Source organism: Dermacentor variabilis, chromosome 6 (genome assembly GCF_050947875.1).
Source record: "Dermacentor variabilis isolate Ectoservices chromosome 6, ASM5094787v1, whole genome shotgun sequence".
NCBI classification, from domain to species: domain Eukaryota; kingdom Metazoa; phylum Arthropoda; class Arachnida; order Ixodida; family Ixodidae; genus Dermacentor; species Dermacentor variabilis.
This window is the reverse complement of record NC_134573.1, coordinates 178,486,849-178,511,102: the sequence shown is the minus strand read 5'-3', so window position 1 is coordinate 178,511,102 and position 24,254 is coordinate 178,486,849. Positions and strand designations below refer to the sequence as shown.

General features: G+C 41.1%; 1 protein-coding gene across 1 annotated transcript in view; it reads left to right on the top strand.

Moving 5' to 3' along the window:
- shop (sulfite oxidase) overlaps window positions 1–24,254 on the top strand; it is a 32,835-nt gene that overhangs the window by 990 nt on the left and 7,591 nt on the right. The window contains exons 3-5 of the mRNA XM_075696962.1: window positions 8,756–8,946; window positions 11,631–11,820; window positions 13,555–13,764. Of these exons, the coding sequence (XP_075553077.1) occupies window positions 8,756–8,946; window positions 11,631–11,820; window positions 13,555–13,764 (591 nt within the window). The remainder of the gene's footprint in view (window positions 1–8,755; window positions 8,947–11,630; window positions 11,821–13,554; window positions 13,765–24,254) is intronic.

The following is a 24,254-nucleotide window of genomic DNA, read 5'->3' as shown; positions in this document are numbered from 1 at the left end:
CTAAAGTATCAGGGCCATGTGCTCAGCACTCATAATTTTCTCATTAACCTTTTCTCATATTAACTATAACATTGAATCATGGGGAAACACTTATAACAGTCACCTAACTTCGTTGCAAGTCATTCAGAATCGAGCTATTCGACTAACAACATTTTCACCTCGTAGCATAAGCGCAAATCAGCTGTTTCATGCACATGATATTTCGAATGTGACTGATCTTGTTAAATATAGCCTGGTCATATTTATTTTTAGGGCATTAAACAATGATATTCCAGTGACCGTCATACCAAAGACATCCCTTGCTAATGTAAATAATACTAGATTTGCAGGAAATATGAACTTCATTTTACCCATCGTTCGCACCAACTATGGTAAGCAGTCATTACGCTTTTCAGCTTTATCTCTATGGAACACATTACCAGTCCCTTTAAAATTGTTCAAAGCTCACAGGTTTCATGCAAAACTTAAGTATTTTCTTTTAGCTTCCTCCGACTTTCCCATTTGAGTGCACTATGTGTCGTATTTTAAACTTTCACTTTGTTTCTCTATATGTCTCTCGCATTTCCTTACTTTTTTTTTCTTCTTAAGCTATATTTTCTAGTTTCACCTTTTGTTGTCTAATCCTAAGCCTTGTTATTGCTTAATACATTCATCTGCTGCTTTTCTGTTCATTTATGCCTTGTCCCCTAAAACCTTTATTATCGGAAATTTCCCATGTTGCCATTGTTGTTTTATTAATTCTAGTCATCATGCATAGGAGGTCCCATTTCAGTTTCTAACTACGGGACGTCTTTCTATATATACTTATCATGTAATTATCCCCATTTTTGTTTTGAATAAAACTGATTCTGATTCTGACTCAAGTCTCCTTGACAGCAATCTGTCGAAGTGGAATCCATTGGTGAAAATATAAACAGATATATTGATAATACAATCTATGCCTCTTATCATGAAATGTGTGCAACAGCTAACTTGTCAGAATGTCATTACTTCTGTTTTTTATTGAAAGTTTATGCTTTTGACCTGCATATATGTCTTCCCACATTGTAACCCCATCATGTCTGTAACACCACTTGCACGCTTTACGAAAGGACTGCATAGGTGCACTGCAGTGCCTCTCCTTGTCTGCTTGTCTCGAATTTTTACTGCGCTGTGATGGATAAAACAAGTAAGAACAACTGCAAAGCGAGGTTCTCCACACAGTTCAAACACAAACAAAAAAGTTGATTCCCAACATTTGTTTGGAGAATTAAACACTTTGTATACATAATCATCATCAATATACATAATCATCATCATCAGCATATTTTATGTCCACTGCAGGATGAAGGCATCTCCCTGTGATCTCCAAATACCCCTGTCTTGCGCCAACAGATTCCAACTAGCGCCTGCAAATTTCCTCATTTCATCACCCCACCTAATTTTCTTCCATCCTCGACTGTGTTTTGCTTCTCTTGGCACCCATTCTGTAACTCAAATGGTCCACCGGTTATCTATCTTATGCATTACATGGCCTGCGCAGCTTCATTTTTTTCTCTTATTGTCAATTAGAATACCAGCTATTCCCGTTTGCCTTCTCATCCACACTGCTCTCCTCCCGTATATTAATGTTAGGCCTAACATTCTTCATTCCATCGCTCTTTGCATGGTCCTTAACTTGTTCTCGAGCTTCTTTGTCAACCTCCAAGTTTCTACCCCGTATGTTAGCACTGGTAGAATGCATTGCTTGTACACCTTTCTTACCGATGATAGTGGTAAGCTTCCCGTCAGGATGTGGCGATGTTTGCCATATGCACGCAAGCCAATCTTTATTTTTCTGTAAATTTCCTTCTCATGATCAGGATACCCTGTGAGTAATTGACCTTGGTAAACGTACCCCTTCACAGACTCTAGAGGCTGACTGGTGATCCTGAACTCCTGTTCTCTTGCCCGGCTATTGAGCAGTTCTTTGTTTTCTGCATATTAATCTTCAACCCCACTCTTACACTTTCTCTGTTAAGGTCCTCAATCATTTGTTGCAATTTGTCCCCAGTGTTGCTGAACAGGAAAACGCCATCTGCAAACCGAAGGTTGCCGAGATATTCGCCATTGATGCTTACCTGTAAGCTGTCCCAGCTTAGTAGCTTGAACACTTCTTCCAAGCTTCTTCCATTGTGTCTCCTTGTCTGCCCCCTTTCTTGCTACTTGCGGAGAATTAGGGTAGCTCTGGAATCTTTGTAGATATTTTCAAAGATATTTACCTAAGCCTCCTCTACTTCTTGATTACGAAGTGCCTCTATGACTGCTGGTATCTCTATACTGAATCAAATGCCTTTTTGTAATCTATGGATGCCATGTAAAGAGGTTGATGGTACACTGCAGATTTCTGGATTACCTGATTGATTACATGGCTGTGATCCATTCTACAGTTTCCCTTCCTCAAGCTAGCCTGCTCACTTGATTGACTGAAGTCAAGTGTTGCTCTTATTCCATTGGAAATTATCTTTGTGAATATTTTATACAATAGTGGAAGTAAACTAATGGGCCTATAATTTTCCAATTCTTTAATGTGTCCCTTTTTATGGATTAGTATAATGTTGGCATTCTTCCAGTTCTCTGGGACTCTTGCAGTCGTGAGACATTTCGGATAAAGGGCCATAAGCTTTTCAAGCATGATATCTCCTCCATCTCTGAATATGTAGACTGTTATTCCATCCTGACACCTTTCCTCATTCCTCATTTCATGTCTTCTAAGGTCCTTCTAACTTCATTGCAAGTTATAGAAGGAGCCTCCGTAAATTGTTCATTACTACTTTCAAAGGAGGTGTCCTGGCTGCTCTAGGTATTGTACAGGTCAGTACAGAATTCTTCCGCTGCATTTATGACATCTTTGAAATTGCTGATGATATTGCCCAGCTTATCTTTCAGTGCATACAGCTTGGCTTGTCCTATGCCAAGTTTTGTTCTCACCGATTTCATGCTGCGTCCATTTATTACTTCTTTCTTACATTATAATTTCGAATATCCTTTATTTTCTCCTTGTTGATCAGTTTTGACAATTCCGTGAATCCTATCTGATCTCTCAAGTTGGACTGTTTTATTCTTTGTTGTTTTTTTATTAGGTCCTTCGTTGCTTGGGAAAGCTTACCTACTCGTTTGCCTTGGTGCATTGCCTCCCACTTCAAGTGCTGCTTCTGAAGCCAGCCTAGTTACGGTTTCAGTCATTACCTCTATGTCACCTACATCTCGCTGTTATAAGGCTGCACATTTATTTGCAAGTACCAGCCTGAATTGGTCCACTTTTATCCTTACTGCATCTAGGTTGGCCTGTTTCTTCTTGACCAATTTTACTCTTTCTCTTTTCAAATTCAAGTGAATCATAGACCTCATTAACGTATGATCACTGCACTTAACCTTACCTAACACTTCTACATCCCTGCACTATGCCGGGATTGGCAGAAAATATGAAATCAATTTCATTCCTTGTTTGACCATTAGGGCTTTCCCAGGTCCACTTTTGGTTGCTACGCTTTCTGAAGAAGGTGTTCATTATTCAAAGTTTATTGCTTTCTGCAAATTCTGCCAGCATCTCTCCTTTAGCGTTCCTAGAATCGACGCCGTAGTTGCCACTTGCTTTTTCACCAGCCTGCTTCTTGCCCACTTTTGCATTGAAGTCGCCCATGGCTAGAGTATTCTGAGTTTGCACTTTTCTCATTGCTAATCCACAATCTTCATAAAACTGATCTATTTCATCATCATCGTGAGTGGATGTTGGAGTGTAGGCTTGTACTACCTTTAATCTATATCTCTTATTAAGTTTGATTACAACTACAGCTACCCTCTCACTAATGCTGTAGAATTCATCAATGTTGCCCGCTATGTTCTCATGGATTAGGAATCCTACCCCGTATTGCTTCTTATCTGGCAGTCTTCTATAGCAGAGGACATGGCCATTATTCAGCACTGCATAAGCCTCACCAGTTCATTTAAGCTCACTAAGGCCAATAATATCCCACATAATGCCTGATAGTTCCTCAAAGAGTCCTGCTAAGCTAGCTTCACTTGAGAGGGTGCGTGTGTTGAACATTGCCAGTTTCAGTTTCCAGTGGCGGCCTGCCCGAGTCCAGAGATTCTTAGCACCCTCAGCTGGGTTGCAGATCTGACCGCCGCCTTAGTCAAGTGCTCTGCAGCTGCTGGGGACTGAGGGCCATGGGTTTATTGAAGGAGTCATGAGGGAAGTAGTGGCGAAATACTGCACCAGGGAGGCCAATTCCTGTTCTGCTGAGGGAGTATCTGTTGTTGAAGCCTAGTGGGCCTTCCTAATTTGGTTGCACATAGACTAGTATAGCCCCACTGGCTCTCGGTATTTTATGCCAGTGTCAGGTGCCACTCCAAGCCTGGAGAGGTACTGCCAATTAGTCACTTATGCATTTTGGTTTCTTGTGGAAGTGATGTCCGCCTCTTTGAGTAGTCCAGTTCTAGGATTAGAGTTGTGCTATCTGCCACGGGTGACTTTTAAAATTTTGTAGTCTAAAAAAAGTAAAGAAAGCACCCCATACAGGGTGTCCCAACTATCATGCACCAAGATTTAAAAATATGCAAATGCTATGTAGCTAGACAGAACCAAGGTAATATTGTTTGCCGTCGCTTGGAGATACCAAGAACATTTTTTACATTCTGCCTAATTAAAGAAATAGTTTTCATTAATTATGTTCCTATGGGTGGGCAGCGCAACCCGGACGAAGGACAAGAGGAAGTACACAACACGAGCGCAGACTAACAACTGGTTTATTATTTCAAGCAACGGACTATAATATACAGAAAATGTAAACACGTGTAAAATGACGTTTGCAAGGGTGTTAGCCTATCTTGCCATTCAAGAAATCAGCTTCTTTATCCTGTAGAGTGATGGAAGGCTGGCTGACGCATACAGGATACAGGATAAAGAAGCTGATTTCTTCTCTACAGGATAAAGAAGCTGATTTCTTGAATGGCAAGATAGGCTAACACCCTTGCAAACGTCATTTTACACGTGTTTACATTTTCTGTATATTATAGTCCGTTGCTTGAAATAATAAACCAGTTGTTAGTCTGCGCTCGTGTTGTGTACTTCCTCTTGTCCTTCGTCCGGGTTGCGCTGCCCACCCATAGGAACATGTTCAATCACCAACTCACCCAGCTTGCCGTCTTAATTCATTAATTAATCAACTTCTCAAATATTATATTTAGATGAAAAGTGTCACTGGGAAAATTGTAGAGCACCATGAAAAACTCCGGATACAGCTTTCTGTTGCTCAATACGTGCTGCATAAAAATGTTTTTCCAAGCATGAAAGACGCCCTCGAATGTACACAAAATTGCCAAATGACTGGTTGCTCGAGGCACTTTGCGTGTATTTGCAGGTTTCTTTCACATGTTGCTGTTATATTTAATCTTCTTGTATGTGATACTGACTTGGCTCATGTGCAGGTAGGTGGCACAAAATAGTGGACAGGAAGGCTTGTTTTATTTTGCACTTTGCGCTTGCTTCTTGTGCTGTGAATGTCACACAAGATAGTAACTAGTGTTTTCTGCTCTATATTAGTGTGCAATTAGCGTAACTTTTGTTTGCACTTGTTTGATGTTCTTTGCTCTGTTATTTTAAGTGTCATTATTAACAGAATTCCGTGGCCTTCCAATCCTTACTCAAATGCAAGCTGTCCAATTAAACTTGTAAGCACAGTGCATATATGAAGGGACACTAAGCATCTTTAATAAATTTGTTGCTGCCCCTGTAATTTTAACAGAAGAGTATTCAATATTTCATTCAATTTTTATAACACATTATTCATAAACATATAAATTTCTTTTAGATAAGCATTCACTCCTGTCCCCATCTCACCATGACATTAGTAGAGGTTTTTCTACCACCACACAGCTCGTTGAAATATCTCATGACTTCGCTCAGGCTGTTAACAACAGAACACAAACAGATGCAGTTTTCTTAGACTTCACCAAAGCATTCGATAAGATTTCTCATTTTAAACTGGTTTTAAAGCTACATCATAGCTTAAAGGATACACAGATCTGCTACTGGATGGAGTCATACCTTACTCCGAGGCAGAAATATGGTCCTTTATCATAAACACCCTTGAAAGTGTTACAGGGAGTCTCAGGAGTCCCACAGGGTTCAGTGCTTGGCCCGTTATTATTTCTATTTTTATTTTATTTTTTCTTTAAAGACACCTTACAGGCCCTAGAGGCATTATGTAAGGGGAGAGAGTACACTCAAAGATTATAATATAGAATAATTAGAATACATATGTGAATGCATGTATAAAAAATACAGTGTAAGAAATGCGCTAATATACAGTAATGTGGTGTTAAAATTGTATAATGGACAAACCAAATGCTTTTGAACGCGAGAGGTCACTGAACAATAAACTTTCAGAAAGAAAAATATAACCAATAGAATTACAGAGCGAGTGGGACATATTTGGTTATAACAAAACAGTATTTAAGGGATAGTAGCACATTAATAACGGGATAGGCAAGAAAAAAATAACACGTTAGGTTATGTAGAGTTAGCAAAATTCGTTGCTAGAAGGTGCCGGAAATTTTCTTGGTCATTCTCATAAGCGATGACGTTAGGAAGATAGTTCCAAAGGCGAATGGCTCTTTAAAGAGCGGAGTGCTTTACATTAATGACATTGTTGACAATATAATGGTCCCTGTCCAATTGTATGCTGATGATTATGTAGTGCATTCAGAGATAAGGTCTGTTAGTGTTCAGCAAAAGCTCCAATCAGAAGTAAACAAATTAATGCATTGGTGTAAGACTTGGCAGATGTCCATTCATTACCAGAAATATGTAATTATGTCTAACTCATAATAAACAACCTCTGACTTTTTCTTGCACAGTGAATGGTAGCGTACTGCCTTGTGTTAAGGATATTAAATACCTCGATCTCCACTTTTGTGATGATCTCAAATGAAATCTGCATATTGCTTGCATCTGTTATAAGGCAATGACTAAACTTTACATTTTTTTAACATTTTATTTGTGACAGTTCAAGTCGTATTAAACTTCTTGCTTATAAATCTTCTAAAATACCAATTCTTGATTACGCAAACATTGTTTGGGACCCTTTTACAAACATTAATATAAACAAATTAGATTAGTTTAAAATAAGGCAATTTATTTTTAATAGCTATGGAATGAATGTCAATTGCTCAACTGCTGACGAAAGCTAATCTGAAGCAACTATCGCAGAGAAATTGAGTGGACCATTTATGTTTAAGGTAGTCAAGAGTCTGCTGAACACGCAGACAACGAACAATATTAAATTTTATTCCAGATTTACTACTCGGCACTGACATCAATTTACATTAGCTCTCCCCTTCCAAAATAATAACTTTAAGTACTCCTTCATTCCTTGAACAATAATTGCGTAGAACGCTCTTAACACTAATATCGTCAAACAAAATATATTTTAGAAATTTCAGGATCTTTTGGAATAATGAAGTGCTTTTGATGTGTGCATGTTCTTTCTTGTTTTTCTTTGTTATGTCTCTTGCTTTCCTTTTTCGTTTTTACCGAGGATAATATCTTATTCATAGAATTTATTGCTCTACAAGTTTAAATGATACATTCCTCATGTATTTATTGTATTGTTTGTACCACTCTGCCAGAACCCCTATCATTGGAGTTAACAGTATTTGAAATGAATAAATAAAGAAGAAAACTTTTGAGGGCAGCATTTTCTGAATATTCATATTCCATTTAAGAACTGATACAGTTTAATTATTTTTGTGCAAATTTGTACATTGTTATTGACGTAGTAAGCATCGTCCGCGAACAAATACCTAAATATGGCTTATTCTGTATCATTGAGATATAGCGTTGTCAAAGTTAGCAACAGCCAAAACAAACGTACACAACAGCCACAGCAGCCTCTAATTGATGAAGCTTCATTAAATAGGCAGTTAAATAGACCAGTGTGAGGGGCTCCAGCTTGGATAGTATAGTATTATATTAGGCAAGTTGGTGCATAGCTAATCTGATGTACTGTGGTGTGAAGTAAAAAACCCGAGCAAAAAAAAAATAAAGGAGACAGAAAAAGCAGCAAACTTGCAGCTAAACTTATTTGAGGAGGCAACATCCAATATATAAGCTCAGTATATAAACATGAGCTATGAAATGGCATGAGATGTGTTGTAGTCTAGGGTTCCAGGTCAGTGTATCACTTTGGGTTTGAGTCTTTAAAGAGATATTAAAGAAAAATATATGTTATGTTGTATTAGTAGGCTATGCCCCAACAATATCAGAAAAGCCCCTCTTACCATGAGAGTAGGCTTGGTAAACAAGAAAAGATCCAGAAATGAAAGATTAGTGGCGATATGTCGCCTTGAAGTTTCTGCACTGGCTTACAGTGGTGTCATAGATTTTGACATCTGCTCGAGCCTGCGAAATTTTAGTCAGTAAAGGTGTACTGCATTGCATTGTAAAAAGCCATAGACAGAACTTAGCATGATTTAAGAAGTTCTGTTGAGCCTCACTGGCTCAAATACAAAAAAGTACTTTGAAATTTGTGATGTCACACTGGTGTGGCAGCATGGGCTTTTGAGCTGGGAATCAAGCCTGCAAACTTGTGCTCAACAACAGAATGTCATAGCCACTGCAGGAACAAAATGGATGCAATCATCTGCAAGCAATAGTAAACTTATCCTGATGCCTTAGAGCAACCTCAAAATGGGCCATCAGCCTCTACATGCACTGATTGCTACTTTTGTGCAGATACTCGCCTTATTGGAGACATTTCGCATTGGCAACCTGGCACCAGAAGATGTCGGTGCTGCGTCTGCGGGCATTGAGGACCCTTACCTGCTGGACCCCAAGCGGCACTGTGACCTGAAGCCGGCCTCCACCAAACCGTTCAATGCAGAGCCTCCCCTAGGCACCCTTGCAGACAACTATAGGACACCAAAGTGCGCAAAGGCTCTGTTCTTACTGCATTCATTATAATTACCAGCTTGCCACAATACCAAGTTGTGTAGCGCAGCTTAATACTTCTGTCACACAGGCGCCTGTGAACTCTTTTCAACTCTCTTGTCCTTACCTCAAGGGATATGAGCTCACTGTCACATGGAAGCCAAGGGAGTTTAATGGTGCTTTTTATGAAGTGAGTTAGGTGATTTCGATAATAGTGGCAAACTGGGACGAGTTGGTACTGGTTCATTTCTAAGAAAACACCTAAATTGAAGGACAATTTGAAGAAGGGAGACAGGACACATGCACCGGCTGCAACTGAGCTTTCACTGAAAAAAAAAAGTACCTAAACACCATGCCATGACAGTTCATGTGCGCCACCCGAACATCCCCACCACTTCCTCTATCTTACATGCCAGGCAAGGCAAGGCAACAAAACAACCAAAACAAGATCAATTTTTGCACAGCTGGCAGCTTAAGTTCACTATAAAGTAGCACTGCAGATGTACGGCTGATGAACATATCTTCTCGTTGAATATGAAAAGCCTCAGCTATTTCCCCTACCCTCTGATCACGATTACTTGTCCTTTGTTTTAAGCACCTTCTTAAAGTGTTTGGTGACCTTCCTTTACGGCTAAAGTGTGTACTTTGTTTCAACACAATACTTAGATATAACTGAAGAAGTAAATTTTGTTTGCATTAAGTTTAGTCTTGCTTCTGATTATAAATTTTGTTGAATAATCAATAATTCAGACACAGCTTAATTTCATTTACTGTTACTGTTACCCTATATACTTTTGACCCAGTGCACCCCTCAATGTACGCACTTGCACCATCTTTATATTGTTGTTTACTGTGTGGCTTACAGCACATGTGGCCATGCCTGATCATGCTTTGAATTTGTGGTGAAAATGCTGCAGTCACAGCACCACTTTGCTGAAATTATGGTCATGCTGCAGTAACGGAAAGAATACTAGATACAGGCGTAGAATGGGGAGCATGAAACAAAGTGTACGTTCAGCCACCAGCATCAATATAAATAACACAAATTGATTGTTTCGAAACAAAAGTAGGAGAGTTTAGATTGACCTCTAGTTCACAACAATGGCAGTGTAAACAAAAAAGGCTGTGCACATGTGCACATGGACTGCGAGCTTTGCAACTCTTAAATAACAGTGCACACCACAAATGTGTGCCTCAAAGATACACTTCACAGTCCCCAATAAATTTATTTAGTTGACTGAACTTGACAGATTTTGCCTACTTATCTTGATCAAGGTAATCCACAATCGCCAAGTGCTTTGGTGGGGCCAGCTTGGCAGCCTTTTACAAGGACGTAGCTGCACATTCTTCACATATTCATGTTTGCTTGGTTCTCTCAGCCAGGGCCAGGGCTGCACATTGTTCATATATTCATTTTTGCTTGGTTCTCTCAGCCAGGGCCCAGGGTAGGCTTCATCACTGATGGAACTTATAGTGCGAGATTATCTTAGTCTTTACAAAGCCATAGACATACACACTTGACATTGTCAATAGGGTAGCACATGTTTATAAACACATGTTTCACCAAGGCCTTATGCTGGGATAACAACTGAACATGTCTCTGTCTATGCATTTGAAACGCTAACTGAAAGTGGACCACTGATATTTTCTTTACCATATACAGTTGACTCCCTTTAAGAGGAGCATCGTGGTATTTAATTTCTATAAATGTTTAGCATAACAGCGATACACTGGATCTATGGGAAACTGAGCAAATGCTATGTTACTGTTTCACTTATTAAAGAACTTGACTGAACAAAGTTTGTATTAAGAGGATTCAGCTTTGTTATGGTTTGGGTTTTAGGCTCTGTGAAAGCACTCCAAGGATATTGACAAATTATGCGCCCACTGTGTCTTTGTATACTTTCTCACTCTTCATTATGTTTACTGCTCAATCTAGATCAATGTATAATCTTAGCCAACACTCCCATTTCCATCCTTGATAAAACATGGGGCAGGCCTTGTTCTCCACTCAACCCTGCTGTTCCCATCTCTCCTGCAAGACACGCACAGCTGCACCTGCTTTGTACATAGATTTTACCTGAATAATCATGGTTTCTCTAGAACGCAGTGTTGTGCCGTTGCCACAGGCTGTGGCCCACAGCAGTCTTGTTCAACTTAAGCCTTTTAACTCAGTCATGTGAAAAAGGCAACATGGCTGGTGTAACAAAACAATTTCTACCTAAATTTACAAGGTAATGAAAGTTTCATAAAAGGAAATGTTAGCAGTCGCTCAAAATGTCATGTGACTGTGATGATACAAAGGAAACCCATATGAAGAATCCATATGGAATTATTTTGTAGTGTCATGCTCTTTTTCTTTTTAGGTGGATGCTGACTTTCTTTTTTATGGCTGATTTTAAAATTTTTTTGCTATAAATAAAAATGCTAGGTCGGTGTGCTGAAATTTTCTACAGTGACCTCACATGAAAGGTCATTGTGTCCTTGTACTCTACGATGGAAACTAAAGCTATCAAATATGCTTCTGTAGTTTTGCAATGGGGATTTGTTCATTGGCAGCAATCTATAGTTAGTTGAGATGGCAAAGATTAGTTAAGGAAAAGTTGTAAAAACAAGCAGGGTTACTGGTCTTTTGTTGCTAAGCAGGAAGTAACATTGGTGTTTGCCTTTGCCAGCACAGTGAGTTATTCTACGTGCGGAACCACATGCCTGTGCCTGACGTGGACCCAAAGGACTACGTCCTAGAGATAGAGGACCCAGATGGTAAATGCCATGAGCTGACCCTGGATGATATCAAAACCAAGTTCTCCAAGGTGTCCGTCACTTCTGTTATCCAGTGTGCTGGCAATCGACGCTCTGAACAGAACAAGGCAAGTTGGCAGTGCTAGTGTACAGTTAGTAGTGTAAATCACTAGTTCTCTAACTTTTTAGCTCTCATGGGTCCTTTGATCTGCTCACAAGTTATCCACAGAACCTCTCAAATGTTACCTATTCTTAAGTTTTTGAAAGAATGAAAGCATAAAAACAAAAACATCATGCACAGTGCATGATGCGCAACAGCTGAAAGTGTGTTATCTTGCCATGGTTATGTTAAGTCCTTTAACATTTGTGCCCTGTGATTAATGAGAAAGCCAGTGTTGCATCTCCAGAACAGGGCTGCCCGTACCAGATTCTAATCATGAAGCCACTTGTGATTTTGTATAAGAACAGCCGTGTCTGCTTTTTAATTCCTGTTACACCTACACCTGAATCAATGTGTACAGTGTTGCATCACATAGAATATTCTATGTCAGATGTCTCGTGCATGTACCATTTATCTCAGTGTAGCGGTTGAAGACCACACATGGGCTGTGTTGCTGAAAGCTGGTCGCATGCTGCTATACTGGCCCTTCCACCCTTCTTCATTCTACACTTGCATTCAACTCAGTGCCCTACAGCTGTCGCTTCTCTGGCAACTCGGGGTCTTCTGTCTCACCTCCTCGCACATCCTAATCTCGAGTGCTCAGTGTAGTTGGCCTTTAATGGTGCAGTCGTGGACTGCAGGACCACCACTGCCATTTTCAGAGATGTAACCATCCTCCTGCTTTATGTCTGAAGCCATGCTGCACTTAGTGCACACATTAAACTGGTTGAATTAAATGTCAATGCAATTTATCGTCTTACTGCACTCTCTAGGAATTGAGCTTTTATACTGCAGTTACTGGGTCGATGAGTAGCCATAAAGAAACAAGAGAAAGGGCAAATATATTGTGTCCAGTACTCCTTTAATGTTAACAGATGACCCGATTATGTGTCACTATGGCCGTTACACAATGGCCCTCAACATTATGCAGAATCCTAGGGGCCCACAGGCCAGGGTTTGATGAACATTGCTCTCTCTATTGCATTTACAGTAAAGCATGAAATCGCAGAGATGCAAGGTTGCTTACCAGTGGCGTAGCTAGGTCGTCTGGCACCCGGGGCCCATAGGTCTTCTGTCACCCCCCCCCACTGGCCCCTTACACCCGAGGCCCACGGCCCCCCGGACCCCCCTGTTGCTACGCCACTGTTGCTCACTTTTGTTGGGCAACTAATGACATGATGAAGTTTGAAGACTGTGTACTGATTTGACATTCATTATTGTAGAACAGCAATTGAGGGGGTAAATTAGCATTGATAATTTTTAGCTTCCAGTGTAGACTGTATTTAATAAACGTAATCACTACCAGTTCAAATGGCATTTTTAATTTGTCTATGACATGGAGTAATAATAAACTAAAGCCAGCTGCTCGGACAAGAAATACCAGGAGAAAGCTGCTGCACATTGTGGATTTCATACAAAATGGTGGGAAAGTCGATTCACCAAAGCAATCTTTGCAATCCAGCATTTGGAGTACTGGTTATATCACATGCTGTTGACATGGCACCTGTTATGTCTAAAGAGTACTGTCAACAGTGCTCAGCCTAACTTAACTATGAATGTATAAAACAGGCAGGCAGTTTATCTCTCTGTGATGACTGAGCATAGCTAATTTACCAGAATAAGTGAGCCAACGTCTGTGTGGTCAATGCAGGCCAGATCAGAGGAGCCATTGATGACGCAGCCAGTGTTTTTTTCCATGCAGATAAAAAAAGTTAAAGGCCTTGACTGGGGTCCTTGTGCCATTGGCAATGCGACCTGGTCTGGGGCAAGACTGGTGGATGTACTGCATTATCTTGGAGTTGACCTTTCCGATGAGCGCATCCAGCACATTGTCATGGAGGGCTTGGACACGGACCCTACGGGGACACCCTACGGTTCCTCTTTTCCAGCAAGTAAGGGTCTGGATCCAAAGGTCAGCGCATAATGTTTTTCAAAATTTGAGACTTGAGACTTGTAGAATGTTTTAGCTACCTCTGCAAACTAAGTACACATACATGTTCAGTGAAGCGTTACTATCATCATGGCAAAGAACATGCAAATATCATTGATGCATACAAATTTTCATTGATGCACTCTTATATTGGTGTACCCACACAAAATTGCACCTCATGTGGTGCATTTTGTTGCTCCAGGAAATTATAGTATAGAATATAGCACTCCCTTTTCTGTGAGATTGGTGTCAAAAGAAATAATGTGTATAATTAATACAGCATGGTAAGCATATATTTTAAGATTGGTACGCATGTTTATACCTTCCACAGAAACGTAAATATAAGTGTTGTCAGGGAAGAACCACATTGCTTTACCTGTGCAATAAATGTCATTTTGGCATGACATATTTAAGACCTATTTAATGTCATGGTCTGACTGTCCAGTGTATGGAGTACGGTACTTTGCTATTGATTCTTCTTAAGTTCTACGATTAAAACTACATAATGTTTGCAGTATTCTGCAAAATGAATTCCTGAAAACATGGCTCTACGTTCATCATCTGATCATACTGTCCTTTCTTCTGTCATTTTCTGTCCCTTGATTTACAAATACCATACCGCTGCAGTCCTTTGCCCAGTTGCAGTTAAAATGCACACAACACACTGGTACTTAGAAGTTTTGTGCATTGTTTGTGGATTAAATGATGGTCTTAGAAATTTAGGGACTTATGAACTGCCTATCTAACAGTCCAGCTGGCTGAAAAATGTTTTGTAATGTTTGCTGCTACAGCGTAGCACAACAGTTGAATCACAAAGGCAGTACGATTCTTATCTTTTGCAGCATGAGGAGATGGACTGAAAATACAGACTCCTCTGCAACACTAATCTTCCTTGCTTGCCACATTGCACTGCAGCAGTTGAGATTGCTCTCTAAAGTGACACTAAAGAGTGGCACTACAGTTAAACCTCGATATAACAAAGATGGTAAAATTGGAAATTTGCTTCGTTATATCGAAAATTCTATGTATTGAAATTCGGCCTTTTATGCTAATAAGTACTGTCGCCGATCGATTTTTCATACACGGAAAGTGGCCGCAGAATTTTCCTAATCATCAAACATTAAAAAAAAATCGTAGTTCCACCGAAAAGGCGAAGCACCGATAACGATAGCAAATTAGTAGATAGCTGTACGAAGTAAGGATAATAGTTTTATCGGCCTTATAAACTTGTAAATATTCACTTACTAAATAAATTAACAATGATAGAATATGTAAGTGTGACTCAACAAAGACATAGAAAGAAACAGACACACAGAGACAGCACCGTCTTTGTGTGTCTGCTTCTTTCTATGTCCTTGTTCAGTCGTGCTTACACATTCTATCATGGATTCAAACCAGCTAGCCCATCAACGTGTTAACTAAATTACCAGCACGGTGTCACGCGCGCATTGGTAACATTAACACACATTGCTTGATGACAGCGGAAACCGTTGGTAAAAACGCTGGAATTAGGAATTGTGGCAGCAGCCACGAGCCAGTTGACCTCCATGCATGTGTCACTTCAACGCGTACGATACGTCGAAAGCACAGTGCATATGAAGCTGCTGGCACTACACTCACTCTGCAAACATTGCAGATTGCTTTGAAGACGAGGCCCACGCGTGTGCTTTAGCAGTGTCACAGAACGCTTTCAAGACACGAGTGCCGGCAACGCGTCCATACGGCATCCACCAAAGGCGTCTACTACGGTGTCCACAATTCGCGTGGTCAACGCTGTAGTAGATGCCGCAGTTGTGTCCACTCTGTATGGAGCGGTGGACGAGGAGGACATCGAGGTACCATAGCAGCCACCGGAGAAGAATGCCCCTCCTCCCTCGCCTCACCCCCTGCCTCGCACACCACAGGAGAGGCCACACATCCGGGCCATGTTCCTCACTCGTGCAGGCGAGATTGAACCGCATTCGCCAGCTCACCCTCACATGCTTTCACTCATACATAACATCATGGCAACAGCAATGGTAGAAATGCGCCTGGAGTGTCCATATAATTGCTATCACAACAAAAGTAAATTTTAATGATAAAACAATTCATTTTGATGAATTTGGGAGTCGGTGACGAATGATACGGTATCATGCCACGTCGACGATATATTCACATCAGCGGTATGAATTAAGCGAAGCCAGCCATGCTTTCGCATGCACTCCGCCTCTGCGGCTAATAGTGTCGCTCACACTGGGACGATGCTGTCATGGGAGGGGGGAGCGAATGCTTCGTCACGGAAACTCGAGATTACGCAACATCGAGTACTAAACGCACAGTAAGACAGCTTATGTGATGCCACGCCATCTCGGCATGCCCGCTCTTTGCACACGCGGTAGATTAGCTTTAAAGCAGGGTGCACTGCTGCATATGCGCTTAGCCACGCTTACAGCCACAGCCAAGACGCGCGCCAACTTACACCCCCCCCCCCCTCCCCAACTGATTGTGTTACTGCGAACTCACTCCCCTTCCCTCTTTCCATTTGCTCGCGTGGGAAGGCGGCACTCCTGAAGCCATCATATTTCTTGTCTCACCCTCGCACACTTTCACTCGCACCAATAGCACAAAGTGCGTGGGGCCCGATAGGATCTTACCGCACTTGGACTTTATACGGAATATGATGGGGCCCCATTTCGGCAGTCACTCTTGTCGCCTGGGGTGGTTGTTGAGAGGTGCATTTTCAAACAGCCGCTTGTAATTCAACCATTTGACCATCTGCGTTGGCAGATGTTTCCATTTATTGTCTCACCATTCCTTTTTGGCGGAAGTGAATTTCGTTATATTGAAATCGCATACAAACACACTTCGTTATGTGGACGTTATATGGTGTCCTATGACAAAAGGTTGTGAAAAGTTAAATGCTTCGTTATATCAAGAATTTCTTTACATAGAAGTTCGTTATATCGACGTTTAATAGTATATTAATTTATACTGGCGAAGTATTCTTTGGAATACTTATTAGTATTCATTCAGCAGAAAGTGTCTGTTACTAATTTAGGGAAGACACGGATAATGTGGGAGACGGAAATTCAATACGATCGGCAAAACGAGAACAAGGTGAAAGCATGAGCCAACGTTTTGACAAGTCCATTTGTCGAAATGTTGGCTCCTGCTTTCACCTTGTTCTCGTTTTGCTCATCGTCTATTACTAATTTAGAGTGTGAAAAACTTCCATATTAAAGGTTTTGCAATGTCTGTATATCAATATGACATCGCGGATTTCAAAGTACTTCCTTGTACTTGGGCCATCCTCGCACAGAAGTTATCAGAACTTGCCATTAAAAGAGCCCTGAAACACCTTTTGAACATAATAAGGAAACATTGATGATCTGTAGACCAGTTTCCTGTAAACATGTAAGCCAAACATTATTGCACTCCATGCAGCAAGGAATTTACAATCTCGGGTCAAAAACAGTAAAAAATCGCTTGCTATCTCCTTTGCAATGTCATCAGCGACTAAGCTGCAAGCAGGAGCTAGCGAGCTTAACAGGTATTGGCAGATTTCACGACCACAAGAACATTCTTAGTAATACTATTATTGCTAATTTTTGGTTAAATACAGTAAAACCCTGTTCACTTTAAGTTTTAAAAACCAGAAGAAATGTTGAGATAAGCGGAGTTTCAAGATAAGCAATATTACAAAAATAGAAGCTGACTGGCCATACACAGGGCGCATAAACCATTTATGTACAAAATGCCACCTAGTGATATATTCTTGGTCACTTTTGCATATATCAACACCGGACACGTCGACGTATATGAGCAATGGCATTACTGGCACTGTGCCAATACGACATACATGCTTGGCGCTGAGTCAGGACGATTGATCCTAATGCAATATGTATTTGAAGCCAGTCAACCGAGCATGACCGATTCCAGACATCCAAAAAGCTGATGTTGCTGCTTTCTACATCATAATGAATTCTGGACAATTTCACTTCGAAAACCAAGAATCAACTGCGGAACTGTGCAATTGTCACCGCCACAGCAGACGCCCACGAGTGACGCGGCATTTATACCTCCCCATCACACGAGCATGAAGGGAGCATTTTTATCATGCCCCGATCTCGCTGAAACAATGTGAGCTCACATGCTGGCTTCTCTCGGGTGCAGCACATGGGCAGATTGTGCCTGCTCAAACGTGCCCATCATCTTGCTCAAGGTCGCGATTAATACACTGTGACCACATTGACCACACTGTGACCAAGGATGCAGCGATGGCGTAGAGGTAGAGCATTCGCCTTGCATGCAAAATGACCGTGGTTCAAATCCCAGTGCCATGCAATTTTCCACTAGATTTTTTTAAAAATATATGCGTGTTGATAAAATTGCATAAACAGGCCTGGAGTGTGGCCTGATCCTGGCGACCAGAACCGGTAACGTACTCCTTCACCAGAGCAGGATTGGCCACCCTGGTGCAGTACTTGGCCACAACCTCCTATATAACTACAACAATCAAACCCCAGCCCTCAGTCGCCAGCAGCTGTGAAGCAGCTGACCATGGCAGCGGTCAGACCTGCGACGCAGCAGAGGGTGCTAAGAATCTCTGGATCCGGACAGGCCGCCATTGGAATCTGAACCTGGCAACGTTTAACACTAGAACGTTATCTAGTGAGGCGAGTCTAGCAGTGCTATTGGAGGAATTAGTTGGATACCTGATTAATAAGGATATAGCTGGTAACATACAGGAATTCTATAGCATCAACGAGAGGGTGGCAGGTCTTGTTGTGAAACTTAATTAGAGTTACAAATTGAAGGTCCTACAGGTCTACGCGCCTAAATCCAGTCATGATGACCAGCAAGTCGAAAGCATCTATGAAGATGTGGAATCGGCAATGGATAAAGTCAAAACAAAATACACTATACTAATGGGCGACTTCAATGCCAGGGTAGGCAAGAAGCAGGCTGGAGACAAGTCAGTGGGGGAATATGGCATAAGTTCTAGGAATAGCAGGGGAGAGTTATTAGTAGAGTTTGCAGAACGTAATAATTTGTGGACAATGAATACCTTCTACCGCAATCGGGATAACCATAAGTGGACGTGGAGGAGCCCGAATGGCGAGACTAGAAATGAAATAGACCTTATACTCTGCGCTAACCCTGGCATCATACAAGATGTGGACGTGCTTTGCAAGGTGTGCTGCAGTGACCATAGGATGGTAAGATCTCGAATTAGCCTAGACTTGAGGAGGGAATGGAAGAAACTGGTACATAAGAAGCCGATCAATGAGTTAGCGGTAAGAGGGGAAATAGAGGAATTCCTGATTAAGCTACAGAACAGGCATGAGCAATAACATACATTAATACCTCAACAACACGGCTTGAGAAGTGGCCTCTCAATGGTCACGCAACTAACCGAAGTGGTGCATGACCTAGCGCTTAACCTAAACAACCAAAGCCAGACAGACATGATCTTCCTCAACTTCAGTAAAGCATTTGATTGTGTAAGCCATGTAAAATTAGTTGCAAAACTAGAGTCTGCAATCGGAGGTGGTCAGATTACTGCATGGATAAAAAATACTTCTTATCACATCGAACACAGTATGTTATTGTAGATAACACCCCTCCCATGTCTGTAGCTGTCACCTCCGGTGTTCCCCAAGGGTCAGTATTGGGCCTATTGCTATTTTTGATCTTTATTAACGACATTGCTGCTAACATTGAACGTGACATTAAGCTCTTCGCGGTTGATTGTATTATTTATGAAGAAATTGTCAGTTGCGCAGACCACTTATTATTAAACAGAACACTTGATTTGGTGTCCAATTGGTGTAAAGAATGGCAAATGTCAATTAGCACCACTAAATCTGTATGCATGTCCTTTACAACAAAAAAGAAGCCTTTGGAATTTTCTTACGCCATCGTTGGCACTTGCATGAATAAAGTAAATAACCACAAATACCTAGGTTTGACATTCTCTTCTGACCTTTCATGGAACTTACACATTGATATTACCTCAGTCACATTACGCAAGCTTTTTTCCCTTAGATGATGTTTACGTTTTGCACCGAAACACACCAGACTACTAGCCTATACAACTTTTGTTCGCCCCTGTCTTAGACTACGCTAGCATCATCTGGTTTCCGCACACATTAACTAGCATATCAAAACTAGAAAAGGTGCAAAGAAAAGATGTGAGGTTCATTTTTAACAAATACAGGCCCTATGACTCCCCTACAAACCTCTTAGTTGATGCAGGCCTCAAAACACTATCTGCTAGGGCCAGACAAGCCCACTTAAAGTTAATATAGCAACTAATACACGGCAGTTATAAGATAGACCGAACTAAGTACGGTACTTTGTCTACATCACGTCTATCTCGAAAAAATCACCCAGTTACACTAAACCAGTACAGTGTTCACAATGACATGTTCAAGTTTTCAATTTTCCCACATGCGATGAGAGAATGGAATCTTTTCCACTCAGACATAGTTTCCTCTCCGTCATTTCATCGTTCATCAACCTGCTAGAGACATCAAACAGAGAAGACGCCACTTAACACGCCCACATATCTTTAACTGTAATACTTATTTCTGTGCGTGGAATTTCTGCATTTCAACCCCCAAACTGGCCACTTCTGCAAGGTTATCTGTTAGCTGTACAAGTTCTCTAATCTTACAGGGGTCATTCATTCGCTATTTTTTATATAAATTCTAGTAATACAATACTGTTATATTGTTATACCAACTACATCGTTATATTGTTAAAGCCATCTTGTTATACCAACCAAAAGTATTGTATCATTGGTGATTTCTGCAGTAGTTAAGGAAGCTTTTTCCTTTTTTCTTTCTTTCTTTTACTGTACCATGCAACATGATCTGTTTGTTTCTTTCTGTAAAACTGTACCCCCCTGCTTTGGTCTCACGGAGACTGGCAGTATTGCAGATAAAATAAATTCAACTTTAACTCAGGAAGAGGACCTTAGTGTTGAAGCAATGAACAACAATCTTATGGGCATCATTAAGGAGTGTGCAATAGAAGTCGGTGGTAACTTCATTAGGCAGGATAACGGTAAGCTGTTGCAGGAGACGTAAGATCTGATCAAGAAACGCCAATGTATGAGAGCCTCTAACCCTACAGCTAGAATAGAACTGGCAGAACCTTCCAAGTCAATCAACAAGTGTAAGATAGCTGACATAAGAAAGTATTATATGGATAGAATTGAGCATGTTCTGAGGAATGGAGGAAGCCTAAAAGCAGTGAAGGAAAAACTAGGAATAGGCAAGAATCAGATGTATGTGTTAAGAGACAAAGCCGGCAATATCATTCCTAATATGGATAAGATGGCTCAAGTGGCTGAGGAGTTCTATAGAGATTTATACAGTACCGGTGGCACCCACGGCAATAATGGAAGAGAGAATAGTCTGGAGGAATTTGACATCCCACAAGTAACGCCGGAAGAAGTAAAGAAAGCCTTGGGAACTGTGCAAAGGGAGAAGGCAGCTGGGGAGGGTAAGGTAAGAGCAGATTTGTAGAAGGATGGTGGGCAGATTGTTCCAGAAAAACTGGCCACCCTGTATACGCAATGCCTCATGACCTCGAGCGTACTGGAATCTTGGAAAAACGCTAACATAATCCTAATCCATAAGAAAGGGGACGCCAAAGACTTGAAAAATTATAGACTGATCAGCTTACTGTCCATTGCCTACAAAGTATTTACTAAGGTAATCGCAAATAGAATCAGGAACACCTTAGACATCTGTCAACCAAAGGTCCAGTCAGGATTTCGTAAAGGCTACTCAACAACAAAGTGTACTTGAAAACAACTTTACTGGTATTTGTCGCACATATGTTAGGCCACTGAGCGAGTAGATTTGAAAGTAACTTATATTACTGCAAATAGCATTCTTGGCATTGTCAGACCCATTTTCGCAAAGCACCCAGAACTGGCGGGAGCGCCAATGTTCTGCAAGACAGCAAACTGGCACTTAAGTTTTGAATAAAGAATAGTATGCATGAATAGTTTGTTGGTAGGCTGAATAAAGAACATACATAGTGAATAATTTACATTCACACTATCAATCACGTGATACAGAAATGTGCAGAATATAACGAACCCTTATATATATATATATATATATATATATATATATATATATATATATAGCTTTCATTGACTATGAGAAATTGTTTGATTCAATCGAAACCTCAGCAGTCGTGCAGGCATTACGGAATCAGGGTGTAGACGAGCCGTATGTAAAAATACTGAAAGATATCTATAGCGGCTCCACAGCCACCATAGCCTCCATAAAGAAAGCAACAAAATCCCAATAAAGAAGGGCGTCAGGCAGGGAGATACGATCTCTCGAATGCTATTCACTGCGTGTTTACAGGAGGTATTCAGAGACCTGGATAGGGAAGAATTGGGGATAAATGTTAATGGAGAATACCTTAGTAACTTGCGATTCGCTGATGATATTGCCTTGCTTAGTAACTCATGGGGACCAATTGCAATGCATGCTCACTGACCTGGACAGGCAAAGCAGAAGGGTAGGTCTAAAAATTTATCTGCAGAAAACTAAAGTCATGTTTAACAGTCACGGAAGAGAACAGCAGTTTGCGATAGGTAGTGAGGCACTGGAAGTAGTAAGGGAATACATCTACTTAGGACAAGTAGTGACTGCGGATCCAGATCATAAGACTGAAATAATCAGAATAAGAATGGGCTGTGGTGTCCCTCATGAGAAAAGTGTATAACAGCTGTGTCATACCAGTACTCACCTACGGGGCGGAAATCTGGAGGCTTACGAAAAGGGTTCTACTTAAATTGAGGACGACACAACGAGCTATGGAAAGAAGAATGATGGATGTAATGTTAAGGGATAAGAAGAGAGCAGATTGGGTGAGGGAACAAATGAGAGTTAATGACATCGTAGTTGAAATCAAGAAAAAGAAATGGGCATGGGCTGGGCATGTAATGAGGAGGGAAGATAACCGATGGTCATTAAGGGTTATGGACTGGATCCCAAGAGAAGGGAAGCGTAGCAGGGGGTAGCAGAAAGTTAGGTGGGCGGATGAAATTAAGAAGCTTGCAGGGACAACATGGCCACAATTAGCACATGACCGGGGTAGTTGGAGAGGTATAGGAAGGCCTTTGCCCTGCAGTGGGTGTAGCCAGGCTGATGATGATCATGATGACCACATTGTTACGTTAATGGCAAGCGTGGCCTGGCGCAGTGTCTGGCTCAGCTAGTGCACTGCCACCAGGTGGAAAACGAGTGCTGCCAACACTGCCCCATAGCTTTTTTTTTTAATATTTTAGGAGTCAAGATTTTAAGATATCCGGAGTTTGGCACAAAATATTTTTTAGGGTAAGAGGTGAAAAACGCATAGGTTGACACCACAGCCATAAAAAAATTCGACTTGACCGATCTTTCGAGATATCAGAGTTCGAGTTAATGCCTTGCGCCTGCTGCACCTTGCAAACAGCAGCATGCACTTGCTCCTAGCTAAGTGCCTTACGCTTCAAAAAGCGAAGCTGGTACTGGACAAAGCCAGTCCACACCATGTAGCATGCCCAGCCCTACCTTGCATAACGTATACGCAACACAGTTGCGTGTGGCTGCGTCCGTTGCATAGCATAGATATTGCGGCTGCCACAGAGTGTCTCGTCAGCGAAATGCTCTGACAACTGCTTGCTCTGATTGGTCTCTATGGGCGACACAGCTCAAGTGCCCATCTTGCGCCAAGAGAGTACTGTGCACGCCTGAACCGAAAGTAGCATCGTAAAGGAAAAAAAAAGAACTTTTGGTCAAGACTTTGCTTCTTTGCCATTCCTACTGTGTTGTTTCCAATGTGCTAATGGAAAAGAAAGGAGAGAGAAAGCCTCAAATCAGTGTGATAACTAACTCCAGCTATGCTTATTTTGCAGAATTAAAGAGAAAGAAATTGCAGCAGATTCATGACACGACATCCTTTAATAGTGAGGCCATATTATGATTAGTTAGAAAAGTATTTCAGGGCCCCTTTTAGGATTTATAACCCACAAAGACACGATGAGCTGGCATGGGAAGAGCAAAGTGACATCATCACTTGTTTTTTTTGTTTTGCATTTCTTTGTAGATTAGCAATCCTCTCCTCATAGTTAGAGTAGCCCTAACTTGATATTCTTCTTTAGTGCCGTTTAAGCTAATGAAAATAGACTCTTTACAACATACTGATGGACACTAGAGGCTGTTACTTCTGCAAAACAGTTATCAATTTGCTGTAGTCATCTGCTTTAGCACTGTGACTGTTGATAGGACGAACAAAGAAATCTAATTCATGTCCGAGTTGTTTAGTTTAGGTTTCTACCTCTGTAAAGTCTGTACCTCAAAGTGTACTTGAAAACAACTTTACTGGTATTTGTCACACGTATGTTAGGCCACTGAGCGAGTAGATTTGAAAGTAACTTATATTACTGCAAATAGCATTCTTGGCATTGTCAGACCCAT